Source organism: Anoplophora glabripennis, unplaced genomic scaffold (assembly GCF_000390285.2).
Source record: "Anoplophora glabripennis isolate ALB-LARVAE unplaced genomic scaffold, Agla_2.0 scaffold437, whole genome shotgun sequence".
NCBI lineage: Eukaryota > Metazoa > Arthropoda > Insecta > Coleoptera > Cerambycidae > Anoplophora > Anoplophora glabripennis.
Genome location: NW_019416527.1, coordinates 75,324 through 101,635, shown reverse-complemented (window position 1 = coordinate 101,635; position 26,312 = coordinate 75,324). Strand labels below are relative to the sequence as shown.

General features: G+C 33.8%; 2 protein-coding genes across 2 annotated transcripts; one reads left to right on the top strand and one right to left on the bottom strand.

Annotated features, from left to right (window-relative positions):
* Nucleotides 1–1,381: 1,381 nt before the first annotated feature.
* Nucleotides 1,382–17,747, bottom strand: LOC108911057 (huntingtin). Its single transcript, XM_018715883.2, has 32 exons — nt 17,571–17,747; nt 17,334–17,517; nt 17,003–17,281; nt 16,803–16,944; nt 16,576–16,739; nt 16,331–16,523; nt 15,900–16,276; nt 15,392–15,844; nt 15,134–15,289; nt 14,920–15,080; nt 14,601–14,868; nt 14,336–14,549; nt 13,893–14,284; nt 13,576–13,839; nt 13,280–13,522; nt 11,937–12,097; nt 11,351–11,882; nt 10,943–11,294; nt 10,661–10,889; nt 10,539–10,608; nt 10,300–10,479; nt 9,993–10,246; nt 9,545–9,944; nt 6,162–6,916; nt 5,858–6,112; nt 4,211–4,526; nt 3,958–4,155; nt 3,688–3,902; nt 3,338–3,512; nt 3,129–3,279; nt 1,868–2,130; nt 1,382–1,800 (listed from the first exon to the last, which is right to left on the bottom strand). The coding sequence occupies exons 1-32, from the start codon at nt 17,654–17,656 to the stop codon at nt 1,453–1,455; spliced, it is 8,430 nt and encodes a 2,809-aa protein (XP_018571399.1). The 5' UTR covers nt 17,657–17,747; the 3' UTR covers nt 1,382–1,452.
* Nucleotides 17,748–18,209: 462 nt separating this feature from the next.
* Nucleotides 18,210–26,104, top strand: LOC108911061 (estrogen sulfotransferase-like). Its single transcript, XM_018715892.1, has 4 exons — nt 18,210–18,425; nt 23,858–23,957; nt 25,219–25,372; nt 25,429–26,104. Exons 1-4 carry the CDS (start codon nt 18,230–18,232, stop codon nt 25,942–25,944), a joined length of 966 nt encoding a protein of 321 aa, XP_018571408.1. The 5' UTR covers nt 18,210–18,229; the 3' UTR covers nt 25,945–26,104.
* The last annotated feature ends 208 nt before the right edge of the window (nt 26,105–26,312 follow it).

The window sequence follows — 26,312 nt, the reverse complement described above, 5'->3', positions numbered from 1 at the left end:
CAAAAATGAATATAAAAATCTGAAATTTTAGGGGTGTACTATAGATGGGAAGAACTAAGAGCGCACGTAATTTCAAGTCACCCCTTCCACCCTAGGGGGTGACGGGTGGTTTTTTTAGATGTACCCTACTCATTTTGCGAGTTTCGGATTCTATGCGTAAAACTACCCCCGAAAGCGCGTTCTTGCCGAATTCGCACAAAAACCAAACCACCACCCTCGTATGGATTTTGTCGGTTTTTCGATGAGCATTTTCCTCCTTCAAAAATAAATATAGAAATCTGAAATTTTAGGGGTGTACTATAAGTGGGGAGACCTAAGAGCGAACCTGATTTCAACTGGCCCTTTCCACCTTAGTAGGTGCAGAGGGGATGAGGGGTGGTCTTTTAGACGTACCCCCAAGAACGCGTTTCTGGGGGTAGTTTTACGCGTACAATCCGAAAATCGCAAAATAAATAGGGTACGTCTAAAAAAAACCTTCACCCCACTCCCTAGGGTGGAAGGGGTGAGTTGAAATTACGTGCGCTCTTAGGTCTCCCCATTTATAGTACACCCCTAAATTTTCAGATTTTTAAGTACTGCTTTAAAGCAGTTTCTTTATTATCATAAGTTTTTGATAATTTTTATTTCAATTTTTATCTTTAATTTTTTTTAAGTACGTATTGTGATATACAAGTCAGTAGCACGCAACAAAAATTATAAGTCAGTATGATAAAAAAAATATAAAATTCCAATCTAAATATGAAAAAAAAATAAAGATCACTTGATAACTTTTCTTAAAGTTCATATATATGACATGTATTTGGTGTCAAATTAATCAGCAAGGCATTAGCAATATAAAAAAACTAATTTGAATATACTTTTTTTTTAACAAAATTCATCTGATATATATAATGATATATATTTTGATATATATCACCCAAAACTAAATAGCATGCTATTTTACATCACTAAAAAAAATTAATTGCCGTGTTTTACGGTACTATTTGATTTGCCGGAAAAAACAGGAAATGTGGGGAATATTTTATTGGTGGTTTTGTTAAGTAGAAAATGTGTCATTTTTAGAATTATAAGTATAGAAGTAAAAAAGCTCAACAATTATCTTATAATTCACAAATTAGATTAAATCTAGATGAAAATATTTTCTTTGAAATGATAATTAAAATGTTACTATTTATAAGTATGTAATAATTGCTGTTGTAGTTTTATACATGCCATTTTATTTTTTAATTAGTAAACTGTAAAATTTATAATATACTTACCTGTTATGGCAGTTTTCACTTTGAAACATATGCACTGTTTCACAATGAACATAATTTTTTTTTGGAAAACCAAACTATGGCAATAATTTATTTTAAACATTTATATACAAATACTTTACAGATATATTATTTCAAAAGTTGAAAGTATGAAAACGGTTAACATTAATAAAAATATATTGAGGGGTAACAAACTTTACAAAGACGATAATAGGTCATTAAAGGGTGTGTCGGGTTGATCTTTAACCTTCTTAAAATTATCAACAAACTTTTGCTTCTGCGTCTCGTTGGGCAGATTGCTGTAGAAATCGGCTCCTGTTATACACAATAATTTTTTGTCCTCATATTCGTAACGACCGACTCTAGTTTGTATATATGGGAAGTAAGACCTGAGCCAGTCGTTAGAGCTGGCACTGATGAAGAAGCACGTCAGGCACCACGTAGCCATTCCTATAGAAAACGACTGGGTGAAATTTGACAAACTGAAAACCACCCAATCCTGAAGGAGGGGTAATTGCTCTTGGCGAATCGCGCTTTCGAACACCTAAAAACAGAAAAAAAAGTACAGTCATCTTATAGTGAGTTTATTTCCAATATGAAATAATATTTACCCGGAACACAACTTTGCTCAATAGTTGAGGATGGGGCTGTTGAGGTGACAAAAATTCTCCAATGACTTTAGTGAGAATGTCGGACGGGGAGAAAAAGTCGTCGAGGATGTTGGGGATAATGGAACACAGAATGTCCACTTCAAAAATGTAGCCCCTCTTTATCCTCTCGAAGATCGCAGAAATTTTTTCAATGGTTTGTACCAAGTGATCCGGACTAGTTTGCATATTAGGTGTTTGTGAATTTTGTAAGTGATGGGAACAATCTGAAATATATGAAAAATGTCACAAAGTGCTATATCTATGAATGGTTACTGCTCCTCTATTCTTAGGATGGCAGAAAGTGATCTGCTTTTTGGCAGGTACTATTAAAGCAATCACTGTGTCACTACTTAGCGAAATATTTTTTAAGGGGGGAAACCACATTAAGGTTCAATAAAGCGGATATTTTTTTATTGCATAAATTGTTAGTATAACTATTCAAAAATAAGTTGCCAAAATTTCAAAACGAAATTCTTGTTTGTTCCGATTTTATGAGTCTATGGTGAAAATCTATATATTTTTTTTCAACCACGTGTCAAAGCTTCAATTTTCACAATTTTGACCCGCAGTGAGGTTCATTTTCTTAAAAAACATATTAATTAATGCAGGAAATTTTGCTTTCAGATCAAAATTGCGACTTCCACATTTCCCGTGAACAACCAACTCGGACGACGATGTTCAGTGGACAACAGCCCATAACTTCGGCATCTTCAAGACAAATAACTTGAAAAAAATTGTAAACATAGTTCAAAATATTGACAAAATAATGTCAAAGTTTGATCAAATTTTACTCAATTTGTCCCATTCAAAAAAATTCATGAAAAACGCATGAAAATCAGCCTCCTAATGTGGTTTCCCCCCTTAATTGGTAATATAACAGGAAACAATAATTACTTTGCAGACTAATGCTCTGTCCAGCATCGAATTACACCTACAATATCATTGACATGTCTGTAGTCAAGACATTAAAAATATTAATCTGTGCCACTGATCAGACCTTAATAAATTTGAAACTGGTACATGTCTGGTGGTTAAGCTGACAAATGTTTCAGTTGTTTTTGATGTCTAAACAACAAACATATCCATGAACCTAGCTGTTTACCTGATATTGCGGGTATAATTCATTGCTAATCAGGGTATTAGTCTGCAGAGTAGTTGTTTCTCACAATGTAATATAATAATTCTGATGATAGAAGCAGAATCGATAAATTTTTCATCTTACCGGTATACATATAACTTAAAAGTAGTTGAGTGCCCAGTATAGCTACCGTAGGATTATCACATTTCATTTTGTCCAGAGCAAGTTTTAAAATCTGTTTTCCAAATTTTTCGAGTATCTGGGACTTTTTTACAATTACCAACCTTTCTATACCCTGCAAGAGTAATTACTTGGCATTTACTGTGGAAAAGAAAAACATTCTCAACTATTACCTTGACAATTGAATAATGCAATTGGTTTGTTATCTTTGAACCTAGAACATTGAAGGCAGAGGCTAAGGTGTTGCTGACAAAATTTTGTTCCATATGAACTTCGTCTATGTTTTCAACTAAATAGAAGGCCAATGCCCACAGCAACATAGAGTGTTCCTGGGACTTTCTTAAAACACTGGAAAATTTAAACAACATCAATAATTAGTTATCTTAATTCCAAATTCTCTATTTACTCTTGCAATAAATTTAATGCATTTGGCGCCCAACGTGGGGCACAAATTGTTCACTTAAAAAAAGATACTCATAAATTTTCCTCAATCCTCATAAATGAAATTATATAGAAAACATACCTGTTGCTTGTGTTTATATTGAATTGTACATACTCCACAGCACAGGGAAGCATTAGCTGCATTTCATCTGATATTCCTCCAATAGTTATATTACTTAACTTACATCCTTCTAGTATATAGAGAAGACCATACAAGCTTGCAATCCGTGATGACAGATATGGGCTCTTCAGGTACTGTACCAACATTTTTTTCACCTGTTCGTAAGTCTCTAAATCCTAAAAAAAAACCCTGGTAAAGAAAGTAGCAATAGGAAATTCTGTAATAACTCACTGGTGTTAAGACACCTACAGCTTTACATATCCCTACTATTAAATACTGATGCAACAATTCGTCTTCTACTGCATGTAGCTTCGACAACTCCAAAAACACATCCATCATCCAAGTGAACTGAGATTTATCGGTAAACAAATCGGATATTATCACTGTCGACCTTATCGCTTCATGCAACACTCTTATGTTCGTTAAAGACTAGAGAAGTTCAATTTTATAATTACAAGACATTTTAAATATTAAACTTACAAACCTGAGGTTTCATGAGTTGAGTGTAGTAATCTAACAAAAACTGTAAACAGGAATTGATATCTAAACCCGCTTCCTCTAACATTTTATTCCTTCTTTTTAAAACAATTGTCGTAGGAGAATTGTCTTCATCTTCTTGAATTATCCCCGTCGCTAATAAAAAATATTTTATCGATATTTGGCCATACGAATATTTGCAGCTCGATTTTTCAAAATTACAATATTCAAACACATTTGAAACTTTTGAATTTTTACATACATGAGCACTCTCCTGATATTTAAATTTGATACTTTCTTGTACTTTCCTAAGCTTCTTCATACTAAAAAAATATTTTAAACGTGTTATCCATAACATACTTTTAAACAACTTTGTCGACAATTGCAACCACAGATCTAATACCTAAACAGTTAAGATCAATCGACATTGACCAGTTTCGAACTGCACTGAATCATCAAACATGCCTATATTTGGTGATACTGCTGACGTGCTGACAAATGATCTTAGCTGTTTACTAGATATTGGGGGTGTACATCAATGCTGGATGAGACATGTAGTTTGCAGAGTAGTTGCTGCTCATATTATCTAAAGTTTGAAAGATTATTTCGCACAGGGAGACTAGTCATGGTTTCATAGTACCTACAGATTACTAGATATGACATTAAGCTGAAAATGATAAAATACTTAGGAGAATACTGGCAAAACAGGTTAACAGTGCTGATCTACAAGAATGTAAGTCTTAAAACATACACAAGAATAATAGAAATAGATTGTAAAAAAAAGAAATAGGAGAGGAACAAGCAGCCTCCAGACTCGAAAAACAGACGAATGACAACATATACATATTGAGAAATTTAATAGAAGAATGAAAATGAAGACAAACTCATGCTGACATTTATTGATCTAAGAGCAGACAGACTTCAGCAGACTCTATAGAAAGAGCAATACATGGAAATGTCTGTAGAAAAGGAAAGTTTCGCCAACATTAATAAGAGTAGTAGAAAACACATATAAAATGGTGAAGGGTAGGGTTCCAATAACAGAAGAAGGATAGGAAAAGTTCAAAGAAAAAAGATAATTGAGTTAATGATTACATCCGATAAAACTGGAAGTTCTGATGCATGCAGACGATATTGTGTTGATAGCGGATTCTGCAGTAAAAGAGCAAAAAATGTTCAGACGTATGAGTAGAACAAAAAGAACAATTGAAAATGGAAATCAACACTGAAAAAAGTAAGACAATGGTAATCAATTCCAATGAAGACAATACAACAAGGGTAAAATGCAAGAAAACTGAATACAATAATAAAATATATGTAATGGAAATGAGGCGCTTGAGAAGAATGGAAGGAAAAGCGAAGTGGGACTGATACGGACATTTGATGAGAATGGAACCAAATAGAATAACAAGGAAACTACAGGAAGCTAGAAATGTAGTAAAAAGGAGGAAATGAAAAACATGAATACAACAAATACCTGAGGTGGGAAAAAGAGGAGATGAGATGAAAGCAATGGCTATATAGCAACACAAGGAAAAGGTGCGCGGATGGAAAAATATAGGAAACTAACCGAAATCCAATGCCTAGATGGGTAAATGGAAGGGGGAAATAGAAAAAATGGATATCATATCTCACCTTTTACTATTAAACTTACCCAATAGTTTCTTCATTAATGGGCAAATTTCTTGATATGTGTATTAAATTAGATATATTTGGATGACCAGCAGAGGGATATTTGAGTGTCTCTAACAATAAAGCTGTTATGCCTTTTATCGCTAGGCTTGACGAGTGTAACATATCGTTGATTTCCAGGGCATCCAAATTATCCAATGGAGCACAAAGCACACTTAAAAGACACATCCAGGTCTCTTCAAATTGTTGACGAGACGTCCAACCAAGTAAGGTTATCCTACGAATAATCGCTTAATTCTAATATTGAAGATTTTAGTGATATTTACCTAAAAATGTATTCTTCTAATACATCAATTTCTTGGAGAACTTCTATAGGCAGAGGAGGGACTTGAGTGTTAAAAGTTCCTGATGCCTCAGGCATTCGACCTGTTATTAAAACCCTGGATGGCATCAGAACAATGGAATTAACTACTGGAAATCTGGACAGACTTACAATAATACTTTTAATGGGCATCAAAAAAAATATAGGTATGTTTACGTTTGTACTTTTCGTTTCGAACAACCAGCTAACTAGAATGTACAAGTGATAAGTCGCCTCGCTAGCACACAACAAGTCGTCGCTTCCCAGACTGTTCCTCAAGGCGTGTTTTGGTAAGGAAGGAAGAGGCCTGTCGTTTTCTACTAGGAGTTTAACAAATCTAAAAATACTATTTACCGAAGAACAGAACCATGATATGTTGGCGTCACATGCTAATAACGTACATATGTTGTTCTGTTTAAAAATTGTCTCTGCTGCATTCACAAAAGTATCTATTAAGTTTATATTAAAGTCCTTTTTATCTGTCTTAATCAGAAAATGAACGTATTCTAAACAAGTAACACCAAATTTCATAATTTCCTTGTAATTTTTTTCGGGAATCTTCAAATTAGGACTAAGAAGTAAATACTCCATATAATGTGGAATACAGGGTGCAATACTACCAAGGAGGTTAGAAAAATCATCATTTCTAAATATATCAGTCAACTCGTTGAAATATCTTAATTCTAATGAAGACGGTACCCTTTCTATTGGAGAATATACCTAAAAACAATTATATTGTTTAGTACTATTCCATAGCTTTCACAATTTTTAGTAAATATACAGGGTGTAACTTTAATTGGAGGTATGTTTTCTAGGGGTAAAAGTACGTGTTCCCTATTTTTTTTATCATTAAATAATCAAGTTATAATTCTTTTTTAAACTACACTTAAACTGTTGTCTACACTACCACTGGGCAGCTCTCGAACTCAGTTGTATGTGCACACTTATCAGTGTTGCCGGTTGTTATCATTTTAAGCTGTATAAAACTAATGAATTGACACAGTGAAACTGCAATAGAAGATAATTTTGTAAAAAGAGGTTGCTGGTGTATGACTTTGTTACCATATTTTTTCAATGCGGATAAAGCGCCAAATGTTAAAAAAAAAATTATATGCTTTTAAAAAATATTTTTTGCCTGATTTTATTATTGTTAGTAAAATTAATTTATCTTTTATAAAATGTACATGTAAATAAATAAAAATACTTACTTATCTAATTAATTCTAATTTAATATTTTTTTAAAGCACTGTGTTCGGTTTATAAATCTCAGTGAATGACCTATAACATTGACCTATATGAACGACATAATAACAATCTACCTGCAACACCTTGTTGTATATAAACAAATGACGACGTTAATTTGGCCAAACAAGAATGTAACTGCTGCTTTTCATTACATTTTTTATTTCTGTTTTACTGGAATCCTAATAAAATTTCCATAATGTAGTGTTGTATTTTATTAAATTTAATTTTATAGTAAACTTTAAGTGATATTTTAAATGCAACAAATTTAAGTGTTTTGAATATTATAAGTGAGGAGTTGATTTTCAAAACGCAGTTTTCGATTTTGATTTTCAAAACGCATTTCTTTCGTATTCAAAAAAGTTTTAAACAAAATACCATAAAAAATATTTTCTAATGTCAGGTGATTAATACACTTAATTATTATTATCTTTATAGCACCAACAATTTTTCACATATGATTATTACGTAATAATCTCAAAATGTTTCAAAAACTGCGTTTTGAAAATCACCTCCTCAAGTGTATAACCTTATAAATTTATTTATTTCACTGTTTAGTTGCTGTTGGTTGAGGTTACATCCCTATCCAGTAATGATTATGCGAATTATGAAAAAAACAGAATATTAGAAAACAAACTTGTGTTTCTAAAGATCAACGCACCCTGTGTAAGCTTACCCCTATTCAAAGTTACACTGATTACACACCCACACACAAAAAAAAAAGTTGTCTGTACTTTCATGCGACATATGTAGTATTTTTGCCTTCTGATCACGAATTCGGTGTCAGAATTGAGCTATCACATCACAGGAATTTCCTAACCTCAAAAAACAGGTCAAAAATAGCAAAAATTTACGAAAAAGTGCTAGGAAAAATAGAAAAAAAACTTTTTAACCTCAAAAAAAAAAGGGTCAATTAAGGTCAGATATCACGAATTTTCGAAAAATAACAGATTCGCGCCAAATTTGGTATACGGGGGTTTTCGGGGTCGCTGATCACGGATCCGAGGTCAATTTTGCAAAATTCAAGATGGAGGATCCAAGATGGCCGAATAAATTTTCAAAAAATAACACATTCGTGCCAAATTTGGTAATTTGCAAAATTCAAGATGGCGGATCCAAATTGGTGAACCAAATTTTAAAAATATAACGGATTCGCGCCAAATTTGGTATACGGGGGTTTTCGAGGTCACTGATTACATATTCAAGGTGAGAATTGCGAAATCCATTTCGGAATATTTTTGTTTATAACCTGAGTACCCAAACAGGGTTCGTAGTGGCCAGGAAAACCGGGAATATCGGAAAAAGGCAGGGAATTCGTTATTCTTCATAAAAAACAGGGAATAGTCAGGGAATTTTAAAAATATTCATGAAAGTCAGGGAATTTGATGTTTGCAACTGGAAATTTTATAAAAGCCGGCCCTGGGTTCTTCAAAGAGAAAACTATTTGTGATTTTGAAACCTTTATAAGAGGTTCTTAGGGTATAAAAAAGATTATGGAGTCCAGTCGAGAAAAAAATTAATGCATAAACACCAATTAGTATGTAAAAATGAACTACAAGTGACGTGGATTTTTTTTTAACCTTATTTTTGTCGGAAATATCTTCTTTTTTTCTGTAACAGATCTATTCACGGGTTTTCTACCTAATCTCAGGTAATAAAGGTAATTGATTAAATTTTTAAAAACGAATTTTGTAAATCTGATCTCGGATTCGTGATCAGCGACCGCGAAAATCCCCGTATACCAAATTTGGCGCGAATGTGTTATTTTTTGAAAATTTGGTCTGACCTTAATTGACCCGTTTTTTGAGGTTAGAAAAAGAACCATCAATTCTGACCGCGGATTCACGTTCGGCAGTGTCTTGACTATATAAATGAACATTTGAATATAGAAAAAAAAATTTTGTATTTTTCCTAGCACTTTTTCGTGAATTTTTGCTATATTTGACCTGTTTTTTGAGGTTAGGAAATTCCTGTGATGTGATAGTTCAATTCTGACACCGGATTCATGATCAGGAGGCAAAAATACTATGGATAACATATGTCGCATTGAAAGTACAGACAACTTTTTTTTTGTGTGGCTGTGTCGGAAAAAATATTCTCACTTACCTGATGTGGAGTTGGAATCCTGGTAACGATGCTTGTTATATCCTTTAATAAACAATCGGAACAAGCTTTAAGGATGGCAGGTTCCTCTTTCGCGTTGTGTTGTTCAAAATATTTCAAACCGAGTTTTATACAATCTTGCAGGCACACCTTGTTAAAGTCGCTACTAGACATGAAACTTATTATTTCATTGTATTCCAAGTGACTTAGAAGCTTCGCCGTTTCTCTACCAATGTTTGCCTCGCTATACCTACCCTGAATCTGGGATAGGTACCATTTCTTGTTGATTTTCAGTCTTTTTATATATTCGGGATTCACAACACGTCTCTGCGCAAACTCTAGTGGGCTAAGATCGTAGTACTGCATCGATAACTTATTCAACAAACTTATCAATGTTTCATGCCTACAAAAGGAGATGAGTAAATATACTTCATAAATACAGTAAACTCACTTTTTAACTAGGTGTAGTGACATTAAAGTTTTCTGCATTTTTATTATATCGTCTTTTGATAGCTGATTGTTTACTTCTTCCATCGGAAGCGTTAACAGAAACTCAATTTTCCTACTAGCTAAGTTAGCAGCCAATCGCGACAAAGCGACTTGCCGATAATTCAACATATTTGGTACCAGTAAGTTCAAGACAGGTCCGATTTGTGAGGAGTGACAGTTTTCAATGCACTTTAGTAGTTTTGTCTTAAAAACCGCCTAGAAACAAACGATTATAAAGGTGACATAAGTAAGGACAAGTATTTACTTACACTGTCGACATTTGAACAATTTCTAGATATGTTTTCTATAAAAATTTTGCTCAGTTTTGAATTTCGATGGATGGAAGAGATGAATTCGAAGATTGGCGCCTCGTTGCTCAGAGTCACTAGGAATTCTGAAATATTAGTTAGAAACCAAGTCAGGTTTTCTGATTCACCTAAATCTTCACTCTAAAATAATCGACGTTATTTTACTGTACATTTTGTCATTTAAAAGACTAAGTATTTACCAAGTAATCACAAAATGAAATCACGCCTCCCATTTTCATAATCTGCAGGTTTATAGATGGATTTTTTAATCTAAAATACTTAAAAAATGTATTAAAAATAACAGATAGATGTATTATATTACCTATTTCCTACAGTTTCTTCGAGCCTTAGAATGCATGTCCAGAACCATCTATCAGAATAATTCATCAGCGTTAAAAAATAGCACCAGTGAAATGTGAGAATGGGATGAAACACTGCCAGATTTAAGAAATTTCTGTTCATCTCCTTTAATTGTATAACATCGTTTTCATCAAATGGAATGTTTTTATTCAAAATCGTAATGCATTTATTTGTAATTTTACAATGGCTTCCTGATAAAGAATAATAATAAACAAATAAGAATTACTTCATTCAGTCCTCTTACCTGACTGGAATATGTATAAACAGTGCATCAAAAAACAAGAAAACTGCTCTATTAAAAAGTTATTCTCTTTGCTTCTCACTGTAACTAAACACTGCTTGGAAGTTAGCGAAATTACTCTAAATATAAACCGAATGAAGATCAACTCTGCAGGAATTTTCTCAAATGTATCTGCATTGTTATTCACATTCAAGGGATCGGCTTTAGTTACCACATTCTCGAAAATGCTATTCGGAGAAAACTCAGATTTCAACCTGTTAATTTTAGCCAGCAGTGTGTCTTCTTTTAACGGCGTAAGGATCAGAAGTATTATAAGGATTTTTGAAAGCCACCGATTAAACGTTCCCGAGTTTTCCTAGTAAATAAAACGGAATATACATTCTTTTTTCAACTAAAGAAGTAAATATTTACCAACACTGGCGGTTCTTGGAAGAACATGACAACAATCTCATCGAACGGCTTAAAAACGTTCGGTTCTAATGAGAGAACAAACCTCCTCATGGCTACGAAATCTTCAGAAGTATCCAGTCTAATCTTATTCTCTTTCAACATGGGAAGAACTACACGTAGTACCTGCCTAGACCAACCCAGCCACTTCTCAGTATTATCAGCGCAATATTTGCTATCTTCCAAAACCATCGTCAGAAGACTTACCACTTGTTTAAATTCGCAAAGACGTAGTAACATCGGTAGCAGCACTTCTCGAGTTGTTTCCAGTTCTTTTATATCGGACGTATTGGACTTATTTCTCGTTAGGAAGATATCTTCCACTATCGGCTCCAGGGCAGGTATACAGTGTGTTAAAGGGGGCTGTCCACTTGCCATTAGTCCGTCGCAGAGTTGGATTATCTTCGGAACCCCTATTATACACTTGGAATGTTGCTTGCTATAAGATAACTGAACTAGAAATTGGAAGATTTTCGGTATCAATTCTTCTGGTAAACTAAAAAATTGCTACGTAAGTTTATAGCTATTTCTAAATTAACAACATACTTACGGAATCTGTCCTTCTTCGATGTACTCGAACTGTTTCAAGACAAAGCCTATGAAGACTTGCTCAGAATCCAGTAAACAATAGTTTACTCTCAACTGAACCAACTGATTAAGCAACTGAAGTATTCGGCATTGCAATTTGACGTTACTAGTTATCGTGTATTGCTGAAATTTTAATATATTAATTTTTTTCTACAAGGTGATTTTGAAGTTATATTAATACGTTACTTTTTGGGCAGTAATGAAGCAAGATCTGTATTTAAGAAAATCACAAACCCAAAAAATAAAAATGCTTACAGAAATTGTACAAAGCTGTTCCTGTTTTAGTCAAAATAAAGATTTGTATTTTAATTGTCAGTGTTGCGAGAAACAACTACTCCGCTATATGCCCCTACTGGTATTAAATTATACTCGCAACACCTAGTGCAACAGCTAGGGTCGTTCGTCTGTTTAACCCACCAGGCACGGACCGGTTTTGGACTTATTAGTCCTCATAAGCGTGTCATAGGTGAGACAACCGACGAACAAACCAGCTGTCTTGCGTCGTATCGTCACGACTAGGAAACATATTGTACACGGGAGCGCAAATGGCTCCATCTGTCGTGCTGACTCCCAACTGTGCCATTCAAATGGTTGGGAGTCAGCACGACAGATGGAGCCATTTGCGCTCCCGCGTACAATATAGATTTGTATGACAAAGCCACAAGGGTTTTCCGCAAATTATTTGAGCTGTTTTTTCAACAGAAATAAATTTTTACACGTATTAATCAGCACATAAAAACTGAAGGTTTCACCCACCCCTATAACACAAAATCAAAATCAAACACAATATAACAAACACGTGTGTTGTGGGAATTATTAATTCCACTACAGATGAACAAGGCTTCATTCATCACCAAAATTGATCTTAAAAAGTTTTCCATGTTAGTTTGTTGCTCTGAAAGCCAATAGTAAAATTCAATCTTGCACCTGTTCAATATGATAAAGATGGTACTGATTTTCGTGCATTTTCAAATTTTTCATCTGATTTTCTTGAACATAGAAAGCAATTATGCATGTGTTCCCTGTTGAATCTCTATGCACTAAATCCACAATGTACTCATTACACCGAACATTTCAAACAGACCGCAATCGTTCTATGTATCCTCTACAACGATCTCACGTATTACCAATATCCTTTGAATCAGTTTTACAAATCCCTGAGGATGAGGATAAATCCGGTTATGGAAACATTTGGCATACAATCACGATTTTTCAGCTGCATTTTGACTACATTCCCCGTAAATTAATTTCATGTTCACTACTTCATTATTATCAGAAATTATCCTGCTTACTTCTAACACTAACCTTAAGAGATTTAATAACCATAGGCTCGAAAATCCTAATATAATTCGCAAGTATTTTATCCGAACTCCTAGATAATACTACAGGCCTCTTTTTCACGTCTTTCCTGTGCAAATATCCCATAACTGTACTATCACCGTCACAGTAATACCTGCTAATGTTATTCAGGGAATTGATAAAGTTTGATATGTCACTATAGGGTTTTTGAAAAATATTAAAATAAAAACCGTAATTTTCCTCCTCTTCCTAAAATAAAAATAGTAAATTATTTTTTTTAAACTGAAAAAATGTAAGCATACCTCGCCTGTAGATTTATTCTCTTTAACAAACTCTGTTATGTTTGATGTTAAATTTGTACTAAAAAGACACTTTAGTAGCTGCTGCACGCATTCTACAGTAGCGGGTGCATCTACGGCAAAGGTAGAACGGAGATAACCCAAAACGTCCTCTGCAATTCTACTGAATTCATTTAGCGTTCCTATCTCCATTACTACAGACAAAGACTGTACCGTTTTGTTCAACAACTCTAAAAACTTTTCCGAGGCTTCAGAATCTAAGGATATCTAAAAATTACTATTGATTAGAAGACTACCTGTAACGTCAGTTTAAGTTATACTTTGTAATTCATAAACGAGCTCCTCAACATATCGAATAATTTCAAATAATGGGGAAAGGTAACAAAGCTGCCGAGTGAATTCAACTTCGAAGTCTCCTTTTTCTCAGTTTTCTCATCCTTTTCAAACTTCCCTGATAATACTTTTTTGTCTAAATCGCTCTTTCGCCTTTTTAGTGGAGACAAACTGGTAGCTGTTGGAAGATTTGGAAGCACAACTTTGCTTTGAGGATTTACTGGTGTTATTTCGCTCAAAACGTGGTGAAAGATGTTTAACAGTTTTATGATGTGCGTTAAGTATTGTTCGGAAATTTCACAGTACGTGTTATTTGTGAACATATCCCATAATTTCCCCTCGGCTTCGACCACAGGCTTTAGTAAAGATAAGGATTGTCCTGAAAATAAAAATGCAGTTTTCCGGAAAAGGAATTTAAAAAAATTATTACCAGCATAGAGGTTTGTAGCTAGATTTAATATGTTGATGTGAGATTGCAGATCGTATACATGAATTGAGGTAGTTAATAAACTGATACATAGACTTAACAAATCTGGTATGGATTTTGGAGCTTCACTTGAGTGAGAACTAGTGCACCATGTATCTTTATATACTGTACAAGGATAAGAGTTAGAAAGTAATGATAACGTCTCGATACAGCCACTCTGGAACGATAATAAAGTTTAATTGTACCAAAAATTTTTAAATAAACTTACAATCAAATGCTTTGAAGTCGCTGTTAAAACAATGTTATATAATTTTGCAACTATTTTCGATAGCGCAAAATCAATTCTTTCACAACCTTCAGCATCCAGTTTATTAAATGGAAAAGGCATGTTATCTACAAAGTGTCTTTTGTTTGCAGTCATATCTTTTTTCGTATCGGAGAAACTTTTCACAAACACATTTCTCTCACATATTGCCTTCGATGTGGCCTCGCTTTCTCTTATCTGATAATCCTCAAAATACAGCACGGAAATTATCCTAAAAAATAAATATGAAACCACGGTTCATACTTCAAAGGACTATCCTTACTGCACGATGGAATTGGCTGCTGAGGTTCTAACCCTTTGATCATTATCGCCCAACAGTTCAAGTAGTATACAGTAAATAACTTTATTCTGAAACTCACTACTTTCTGTTATATACCTAACAGTAATGTAGTCGATTTTGGAAACTAATTCACATAAAGCTACCTAAAATCGAAAAAGTGTAAACTGCAAGAATTTTTACTTCTTAACGTACAAACCTTTACTAACCAATATGGATTTTTTGAGAGCAGCGGTAGAGTATTTAATAATGGGATAATAAGTGCACTCTTTTGAGATTCTGACAAGTTTTTCAACACAGATCTGAGGCTCAGTAACGTCTGACGAATACAGTTTGCGGATTCATCCTCGAGACCCTAAAAAATCATGTATGGATGAGATATAATCTACAAAGTATATGTCACCTATCGGCAAAGAGTGACCTACTAATATGTGCAATGTAACACATTTCAACTTACTTCTACGAAGATCTTAATTAATTCTGCAATGGAAAAATTAACAGTACGCCCTGCACCAACATTATCCAAGATCCACTTCTCATAATCCCCTTCGCTTGAAATCAGAACCGCTTTAATAAAATTGGCAGTTAGATTTCTAACAGCACCGCGTAACTGAGGGTCGTTGTGACACTTAAACAAAAGCACATCGGATATTTGCTGGCTGCAAATTTTTTTATTGGTCAGTTTGGAACAGTCCGAGTAATGCTTATCTAAGTTAGCTAAAAACCCAGAAGGGTATATTAGAAATATGGAGGAAAGACATGAGAGAGCAAGAGATTTTACAGACACTCTAACCAGTTTGTCAGGTAAGCAGGTTTGTGGCGTTCCGGATAGCAGAAATAATTTCGTTATGAGTCTCGTACAGTACAAAAGTGGAGTGTGATTATCCAAATATTCGCCAATATCAATTTCCTACAAAGAATATATTTACCAACAAATAAGTTTTATAAAAATGTAAAAAACATACTTGCGCATCGATTTCAACATTTAAAATCTTATCCTCTATGCAGGACAAGCTCTTTTCAGAGGAATTCTCGCTCGCCTCCTGCTTATCTAAGTTGTCACCTATGCTACTAGCCTTTAATTTACTATCACAATTATCATCAACTATGTCTATAACTTCATAGTCACATATGTTGGGAATATCGTCCGTGGTCATGCACATATTCATCTTATCCAGCGACAAGGACTTTTCTTTTGTTTTTGCAAAAGTAATGTTCATCACAGACAGCTTAGATGTGTCAATCCATTTTTCAATGTCAGATCGGATGGTCTCTGTCAGTTCCGATTCTGAGAACAAGTTCTCTTCGCCCGCTGTTACATTTGTCGCTACACTTAGTTGACCTTAAAAAAAATATATGACCGAGAATACTACAGCTGTAATAAAAAAAATTTTACTTGGTGACCGAGGATTTGATTTTGATGAAGATTGTGTAGAATTAATTCTCGAATGGCCGATACCTTTATTGTTCAAAAGTATTTCTTTTACGTGATCAGTACAATTCTGCAGTAACACATTTAATGTTTCGAGGCATACATTAACAATATTATGGTCTTTATTTGTTAAGAAATGCAGACACAGTTCATAGATCTAAAAATAAATTAGTGATATGCATAAAGGATATTAAGAATAATGAATATACCTGCAGAAATTTTTCAGTGGTGATTTCAGTAATTGTCCAGTTACTTTCGACACATTCTTGATTAATATAACTACTTTTCAAATTCGGCAACAGCATTTTTGTGCAAGACATTACACCCAAAATTAAATGGTTGCTATGAGATTCGGCAACAGGAATTAATGAGTCTAAAAATTAAAAGAGTATGATTCAACTTTCTTTAAAGTTGAAGAGAATAAACTGTTACTTACCTAAAAGATAATTTAAACAGTATATTATAAAATTATATGGTTTTCGACAGTTCATGCAAATGCTTAATATGCAACTGGAAGTTGTTCGCCGAATAACTGCTGATTGGTTGGTGCAGTTACTCAAAAATGCTTTTAATAAACTCTACAAATTATAAAAAACATTGCTGGGCTTATTCATATAAATGATTTAGAATCCTAACCTTTATTTCATTTTCCGTCGAAAAACTCCCAAGTACATACATAATCCTTGGTAAACTTAAGGCCAATGTTTCATGCACTGATTCTTCAGTTCTTTCTGCAATTCTAATAAGACTAGGAAATAAATTAGCAACATAAGGTTTTCCTTTATGAGGCCTTATACGATGAGCTAATATTGAAAACAGCCACAGAGCAGTTCTTAAAGGCCTTGCAGCACCATTCTTCTTTATTTCCTTATGCAATTCTATCTGAATTTTACCTATGTACCCATCATTTGCCGCCTAGAAAAATATGTAAACAAAAAGTGTATAAACATTTAACTTGATGTATTACTCGAATTATTCGATTAAGGCATTCCTCGCTTGTCATTCGAACATCAGAGTCCTGATCATCACACAACCTCAGAAAAGCTTCTATGCTGTTGCTTAAGAGAATGTGAAAATCAGTAGAAATTCGTATAGTGGGATTAGATATAGCTTCTGTTATAACGTAACAGTGTTGTATTTTTTCTTTCTTTCTAAAAACAACTTTTTTATAACAACCAATAGTGAAACTATTGTAAACCAATACTTTGCCACATCAGATGATTGCTGATTAGATTTTGTTAGATTCCTAAGCGCTTCCAGAGATTTGCGAAGCTTCTCTTGAGTAGCCATTTTTTATATTTTCAATAGTAATCGCCTCATATTATGTTTACAAAATTAATAGGAGGGTTTGTATTTTGTATTTACAAATACAAAATAGCTTGTGGTTCTGTCTGTCGCTTGTCACCTGTCACGTTCTGTCAAAGACACAACATAGGTTGGCAGCCATGAATGGCATCGCCTTAATAAGCGAATTTTGTTGTTGATTTGTTTTTTGCGGTTCTTTGCTAGTCAGGTGACGTCAATGAAATTTATTATTTTACTATTCATATTTGCACTTAATACCAATTTATAAACTTTTCCGTTGCCGTTTCCGTTTCCTAGGAAACGTACCTTCACAAGCATGCACAGGACAGGTAAACCAAATCCATTTGAGCTCTGAAATTAGGATGAACAGTGGCAAAGTAGTGGAGAGGAGAACGGAACCTATTTCGTTCTCAGAGCTATCTCATTCTACCCATGAATATACTGTAGCTTATATGATTAAAATAATCTATGATAATGGTTTCTACTAAAAAAGTATTTCAGAATTCATGCAAGATCGCAGTGCTTTTTCAGATTTGATTAGGGACAGTTCGCAGAGCTATGAGTTTCACTTGCGAACCGTTTAAAGGCAAATACGCCGACGTATACGAAAGAGTCACCGGAGTGAAAGACGCCCTTTACGAAATCAACCCGGGAAAATATTTGTGTCGTTTTGTTTACAAAGATATGATTCAAAGAGTGCTGGAAGCTCCCGTTAGGCAGGACGACACTTGGTTGGTCAGCTTTCCTCGGACAGGTATTTCCTTTTCATTTCTATTAAATAAAGTTAACAGAAAAATCCTAGACAAGATAGATCACACGAAAATACGGGTAAACGTATAAGGTAGAAAGGTAAGGTAATACGCTACAGAACTACACCTACCAGTTTGGATTAAACAAATTTCATCAGTAAATCAGGATATATGTATGCTAATTTAATATTTTTATTGGCTCCTAAATATTTGTATTTATTTTTAAAGTCTGCCTTTTAGTAGTTAACTGAATTAAATATTTTCGTGGCACAGCTTTTCTGACATCAACATATTTTTCACATACTTTGGGTTACATCTTTAGGGGGGTTATTGGGTTACATCTTTAGGGGGGTTGTCTCCTTCCTCCAAGTTCTATTAAACGATTAGAATTATTAAGAAAATTATCAAAATGATGTGCACGGAAATTTTAAAATATGCACCCATTTAATTTTTTTAATACATGGATCGATACACAATTTTATTATTTTTTTTTAGTTAGAGCGTATTTTTTATAGTTATTTAAGTTTTATTACTTTCTTTATTACTTTACATTTTTAGTAATATTTTCAGATGGATATCTAATAAATCGGACAACCATATATATTTAACAAGGATTAAAGTAATTCAGTGTAGGAATAAATATGTTTCTATCACGCGCGCTCGCTATGGGACCTATAGGGTAGGGGGTTAGGTGCTAGACAGTACAACAGCGTTATGTTATTTTCATAGCGCAACGCTCCAGCGTTGCGCTATGCTATAGGTCCTATAACAACTCGCACTTGTGATAGAAAATAGTATGTGCAACTCGTTCGGAAAAGTTGCCATAGAGCCACTTGGGCGCTTTCCGCACTCGCTTCGCTCGTGCGTCAACTGCGTCCGCGTGGCGCTATTGGCAACTTTTTCCCACTCGTTACACAATGTACTATTATATAAACAAATGCAAAGTAGTCCAGAAAATTGTAAAGCTAATTTTTGCTAGCCAATATGTTCGCTTGTATTAATTGTCATTTACTTATCGTTAAGCACGTAATAAGTAAATGAAATCAAATATTTACTATACTCAGGTAAGCTACACAAATATACCATAATGATGTCAGCGCCACTTTTAAGGATATACAGGGTCGGAAATTCCTCATGGTTCATCGGCCGTTACGTGAGAGCGATTAAGTAAGTCATAGAAATCCGTGCGATAGAGAAGGATGCCTATAATGAAGGCGTCTCATAGTCACCGCCCTTTTCGCCCTTCCACAAATAAGATCCACTTCCACTTGTAATTCAGCGACCGGTGGTCATCTTTGTTTTCGTTGCTTGGCTTTTCTTTAATAGATGTCACTACTTATACAATTTCGACTTCGGTATTCCGATATATTAATACCATCCGTTAACGCAGAGGGCAGCACAACGCGTAACAAAGAAAACTTTCTACAGTAACTAGTAGATACCTCTGTTTGTAAATCTAGTGACCTTCTTTCCCCTACTGAGAAGTTATTCAAATGGAGTATAGTGTTCAACTGCGTTTAAAGTTCATTTAGTTGTTATTTAAGTATAATTTTTAAAATGACTTAAAAATCCCAAGAAATAAAGCAAAATTCCCTATTTCCCCAATTCCAAAAAAATCTGTAGATCTGGAATCACTGTTTCTAGGGCTGCGCCTCACCTTAGACAAATTGTGCTGCCCTCTGTTAACGGATTGTATTAACATATCAGAATACGAAGTCGGAATTGTATAAGTAGTGACATCTATTACAGAAAAGGCAAACGACGAAAACAAAGATGACCACCGGTCGCTGAATTACAAGTGGAAGTGGATTTTATTTGTGGAAGGGTGAAACGGGCGGTGACTATGAGACGCCTTCATTATAGCCATCCTTCTCTATCGCATGGATTTCTATGACTTACTTTATCGTTCTCACGTAACGGCCGATGAACCATGGGGACTTTCCGACCCTGTATAGGTACTCGTATTCTATACAATAACGCTCTTATTAAAAAAAACATAATTATAAACACACACAGATAATGAGTGCATGAGTTATATTTATTCCCACATTAATGCACTGCATTGTCTTTGTACATATAAATAAATATTTGTCATTGTCATATAAATAAAACAAACAATGGTATTAAAAATGAGATTGGTAAAATGAAAATGATATAAATTATATTCGCGAACTTACAAATTTGACTGCATCGCTGGAAATGTATTTATATTCTACTAGTAGTTCTAGTATGTTTCTCTACTATTTTCGAGAATTTACTATTTTTATCATAAAAACAATTTAGTAATATTAAAATTAGTTTTATCAAATGTTTTTGATTTTTCGTTTTATTAAAATGATGATGCCTTTCCTCGGCATCTCATTCTTTCAACCTGAATGCACTCTTTCTGTTGACATTAGCTTAGACGTTTACCATACATATCCTCTGTGTACTGTTCTATGGTTTTCATTTATTACATAATGAAAAAAGGCGTGAAATAAAATTTAGCACATGGCTATTGAAAAAGTATTCAGGACATTTAATTTTGTCTATTAATACATCCTTACATCAATGATTTTTTTCACTAGGTCAATGCTTCAAGGAAATATAGCCTTTCCTTTATGTCTTGGTAAAATAAAGATAAATTAAAGAGGCAGTAAAAGAACGCGCCTTTGGTAGAACAAAATACATTTTTATGAATTATATGAGTATAACAAACGGATAAAGTTTCGAAGAAAATGTACAGGGTCTCCGGGAAAATGTGGGAAATCTCTCGGGTGCAAATAGAACATGAAAAAAATAAGATGATAAGTTCCTATAAATTTTTTTCATACAGGCCTTCCCAACGGAGATATGTGTCCCTGATACGCTGCTGGAAATCAGTTTTTCTTGTATAACTTTTAAAGTGGTACTTAATAAAATTTAATACAAATTTTATGTGATGGACACTAGTAAGGACCTCTTAAAATAGTGTCCTTGAAACATATTTAGCTTTTTTATTTTACCAGGGGCGGGCTAAGCTTTATAACTTAATGCCTAAATTTTTAACACCCTGTATGGTAAAGACTTTAAAATAATAAATCTGGGAAGCTGCAATCTTAGACTAAAAAAAGGTAGGTAGGTACTCTTGTTTATTGTCGTTAAAATGAACCGTTTACGAGAAAAAGAATAATAAACGAATTCATGTAATATTTTTAATAAAAAGGGGCATGATTCCTATTTTTTTTTTCGACAACAAAGTGACCTCGCTGACTCATTGATCCTTTACTTCGTTATTAATTTAGCGATTTTTGGATTTCGTGGTGAATTTAATTGTAAATTAATTCGAAAGGTTATATCACGAATCACGACAGATTTCCTAATAGTGCTCTGCCAAACCAGAAGACATTTCTGTCAACCAACTTCTAAGGGAGAATGGTGGGCGATTCCAGTTAATAAGGTAATACATATATTATTGACTTTCTTCATATTTGTAGGAATATTTGGAAAAAATAGTACTGATGCTGGTCTGAGAAGAACCGTAGGTACGCCGCAATTAGAGGAAAATATTTTAGCTGTAGAAGACACTCCATCAACGATCACTCGAAAATTATCAGCACAGTTTAATACATCGAAAACAATAGTATATGAAGTTCTTCAAGAACAGCTGTTATAACCATACCATCTGCAAAAAATACACGAACTGATTCCTGAAGATTTTCCTCGTAGAATGCAGTTTGCAAACTGGCTATTAGATAAGCAACGAAATAATGTAAATTTCATTAGCAGTATTAATCCTTTTCACGGATGAAGCAAGGTTTACCAAAAATGGTATCACCAATTTACAAAACACACAATATGTATGGACTGATGAAAATCCTCATGCCACTATTATTTCACATCATCAACTCATCAACATCAGTTCCAATCAATTAACATGTGGGCAGGAATCACTGGCAATTTTTTATTGGATCATTGCCCGAACGATTGAATGGACAACTTTATTTGGAGTTCCTTTTGAAAGATTTAAAAGAACACTTACCTACCAATTGAAACCCGCCGAAACATGTACTTCATGCACAATGGGAATGGGGTACCACCTCATTTCAGCGTTGGTGTTCGGGAGCATCTGAATAACGTTGTTCTAAATTGTTTTGTGAGTGGACTGTATATTTGTTGGGTTTTTATCGAGTTCTTGTATTAAATAGTTCAAAATTCAAATTATCGAGACATTTATTATTTTTATTTATATTATTGACAGAAAGTGTTTCCTAGTTACATACAGCTTACTATTTTAATTAATAATTATTTTATAGATTTTAAAACTAAGTAAACAAACGTCTATCCAAACCGTTGGATATAGGTAGAGGAGGACCTATTGCCTGTCCTCCTCGATCTCCCGGCCTAACGCCTCTGGATTTTTACCTGTGGGGACACCTCAAACAATTGGTGTATTTCATTCCGGTCGACACTAGGGATGAACTTCTACAGAGCATCATGTTTCACTGTGATGTGATGTGATAAGGAACAATGCTGGGTTATCGTGGTGGGTACAGCAGTCCTCAATTCGTCGTGCCCGCGTGTGTGTCATTGTCAGACTTCACGGAGCCCATGTTGAACTTCTTATGAAGTTTTTCAATAATTTCATTAAGGTGCCTCCTGGGACACCGCTGCGTTTTTTAATTTTGTATTTTTTCGGATTAAATATCTTGAAATTAAACTTATTTCCTGTTGTTTGAATTACTTTCGTATCGCACTTTGTGGTCGAGAAAAAAAAATAGAAATCATGTCCCTTTTTATTAAAAATAAAACATGAATTCGTTTATCATTCTTTTTCTCGTAAACGGTTCATTTTATCGACAATAAACAAGTGTACCTTTTTTTTAATCTAAGGTTGAAGCTACCTAGATTTATTGTTTTAAAGTCTTTATCATACAGGGTGTTAAAAATTTAGGCATTAAGTTGTAAAGCTTAGCCCGCCCCTTGTAAACTAAAAAAGCTAAATATGTTTCAAGGACACTATTTTAAGAGGTCCTTACTAGTGTCCATCACATAAAATTTTTATTAAATTATATTAAGTACTTTAAAAGTTATTCAAGAAAAACCGATTTCCAGTGGCGTCCTTCACGGACACATATCTCCGTAGCGAAGGCCTGTACGAAAAAATTTTATGGGAACTTATCATATGTTTTTATCTTCTATCTGCACCCTCTATCTTTTAGCGAAATCGGCAATTTATTTATTTTTCTGAGATAACTTGGCGAAATTTTTATCTATGATTAGCTACGTTCGCTCAACCGATCCCGGCCTAGTTCAGAACACATGTATGAAGCACAAACACAGTTTGAATTTCGGACGATCAAATTTAAGCTGCGCTTGCGTGCGATGGTTAAGCTCATCCTAAACCGGAAGAGATACGGCGAACAAACCTATTAAAATCTAACTTTTGGTGTAAAGTACATTATTTTTCAAATTTTAGGATCAACATGGTGTCAAGAAATGATATGGATAATTGGAAATAACTTAGACTTCGAAACTGCGAAAAATACTTTGCAGCAATTCAGGGCACCTTTAATTGAGTAAGAATATTTTCTTTCCACGATCGTACAGGGTGTAACTAAAATATTCGGCAAAACTTTTAAGAAGCATCAAGTCTTTTTAAATTAGATACAACAGATATTTAAACTATCTCTGTTTATATTGCTGAACTGCTATATAAGAGTTGTGAGAAACTTGTTAATTTTTCTAATAGTTACCTATTACAAAAATATCGTGTTACTGTATAAATCTGATATTTTTAATGTATATTTGCCAGAGTACATATATTTGTTACGTAATAAATGTCGCATCGTGTGGATGATGCATATATCGATACATTAAAAAGCACATCTTCCAAATATTCACCAAATTTATACAAACTGCACTCATTTTGTAATTCATTCAGGGGACGGTAGATAAAAACACATAAAAGAAAACGAATCTTCCCGAATGTACAAACACTACTGTCAATACTTCAAGCAAGTTCCACTGTGTATTGCTCTCTGTATTCGTAAAAAATGACAAGCAAGACGGACGGATGGTATTTATAAACATCGTGTGTATAACATTTAGAAATATTTGAGGAGATATTTGTCATATGTATGCTCATATGTCACATCGCTCGCAATTTTTTTGTCTTCAAAATAAGTACTGAAGACAACAAAACTGTGATACTGAATTCATTGATTTCTAGATAAATTACAAGATGTTATAATGTTCCAAATTGTCGTGGAGCAATTTTTGACAGTAACAATAATAATTTACGGAATGACGTTATCCATAAATTAAATCTGGAAAACTCTTTTGGACACAATATAGGAAGTTTTTTATTAATTTGTATGGTCTAGATCAAGGTAAAATACTGGACCGCCAAAATTTTTTGAAAGTATAAATTACTCAAATAAATTATTTAAAAAATGTTTTTTTACGTTTAAGTGCCAATCTTATCATTTTTTCTAGTATTTTACAATGGTGTGAGTGTGTGAGTTCTTAATAGTTAGTAAGCAGATTAAATTTGACTCCAAATTAAAATAAAAAAATAATTTGAATTTTTTATTTGGACCGCGTTAAAAATTTTCAAAAGTATCCGGACCCTACCTAAAATTACTTGCCGACCCCTGGTCTAGATGTCTAGAAATTTAGTTACACTCTGTATACTCGTAATATTAATTTCTCTTCATTAAAGACGATTCTATCTAAAACAAATATCAACATTTTAGAACCGTTAACAATGAAAAATATAACGTTAACAGAAAAAAAAACTGTACAAAAAATTTTTGTAATCGTTTTGTTTGTTTCTAGGGCGTCTGCAAGTTTGTACACATTTGCTGACCTTTTTAAAGAAAACTTTACTGATTCTGTGGAATACGTCAACAATTTTCCTTCTCCAAGATTTATAAAAACTCACCTAACGTATCGTTTGCTACCTAGCGAAATTCGTAAGGTAAAGCCAAAAGTGAGTATACTCCGCAAATCTTTCTAATTTAATTCTGAGGTTTTGAATTTTTTTAGATAATATATTTAATGAGGAATCCGAAAGATGTGTGCGTTTCTTACTACTTTCACTGCAAAGTCTTACATGGTTTTAACGTAGATTTCGAGCTATTCTGCGAACTGTTCCTAAACAACGCCGTCTGCTATGGGGGGATTTTCGACCATTACATGGAATTTTGGAATATGCGTCACGAAAGCAACATTCTCATCCTACGATACGAGGATATGGTTTCGGATACCAGAGAAGCAGTAAGGAAAATAGCTAAGTTTATGGAAAAATCGCTTTCCGAGGACGATATCACTTCTATAATCGAGTTTTTGAGTTTAAAAAACATGAGAAAAAATAGAGGTTGTAATATGGAGCCTTTTGTGGAGAGCAAAAATGGACCGGACTTTTACAACAAAATCGGTATTCATTTTGTAAGGCAAGGAAAAGTTGGGGATTGGAAAAATTACATGTCTCAAGAAATAACTAGAAAGTTTGATGAATACATCGACAAAAATACTAGAGAAACTGGACTATCCTTTGATTAAATTTCTTTAAATGCTTTTAAATACTTGTTAATGTTTGTACATTTATTTTTTTTAAACTGGTGTTCTGGAAATAATTGGTTAGAATTTAGGGAATATTCATAAAACTAATGAAGTTATACAGGGTGGTCGCGACAAAAAAGTTATGTCGTTTTTAACACATTCAATCTACTGCAGCTAGCGCCCTCTATGAACTTTAACCAAAATGTTAACAGATTTCAATTCCTCTACTCAACGAACTCCAATCCCCAAAATTTGTGAGGATATTTGCATTTGTTAAGGAATAAATTAAAAAAAAAAACTGAAATAATATTTTACATTTAACACCCTGTATCTCTTTAACTATCAACTTTTGGACTAAGGTAAGTTCG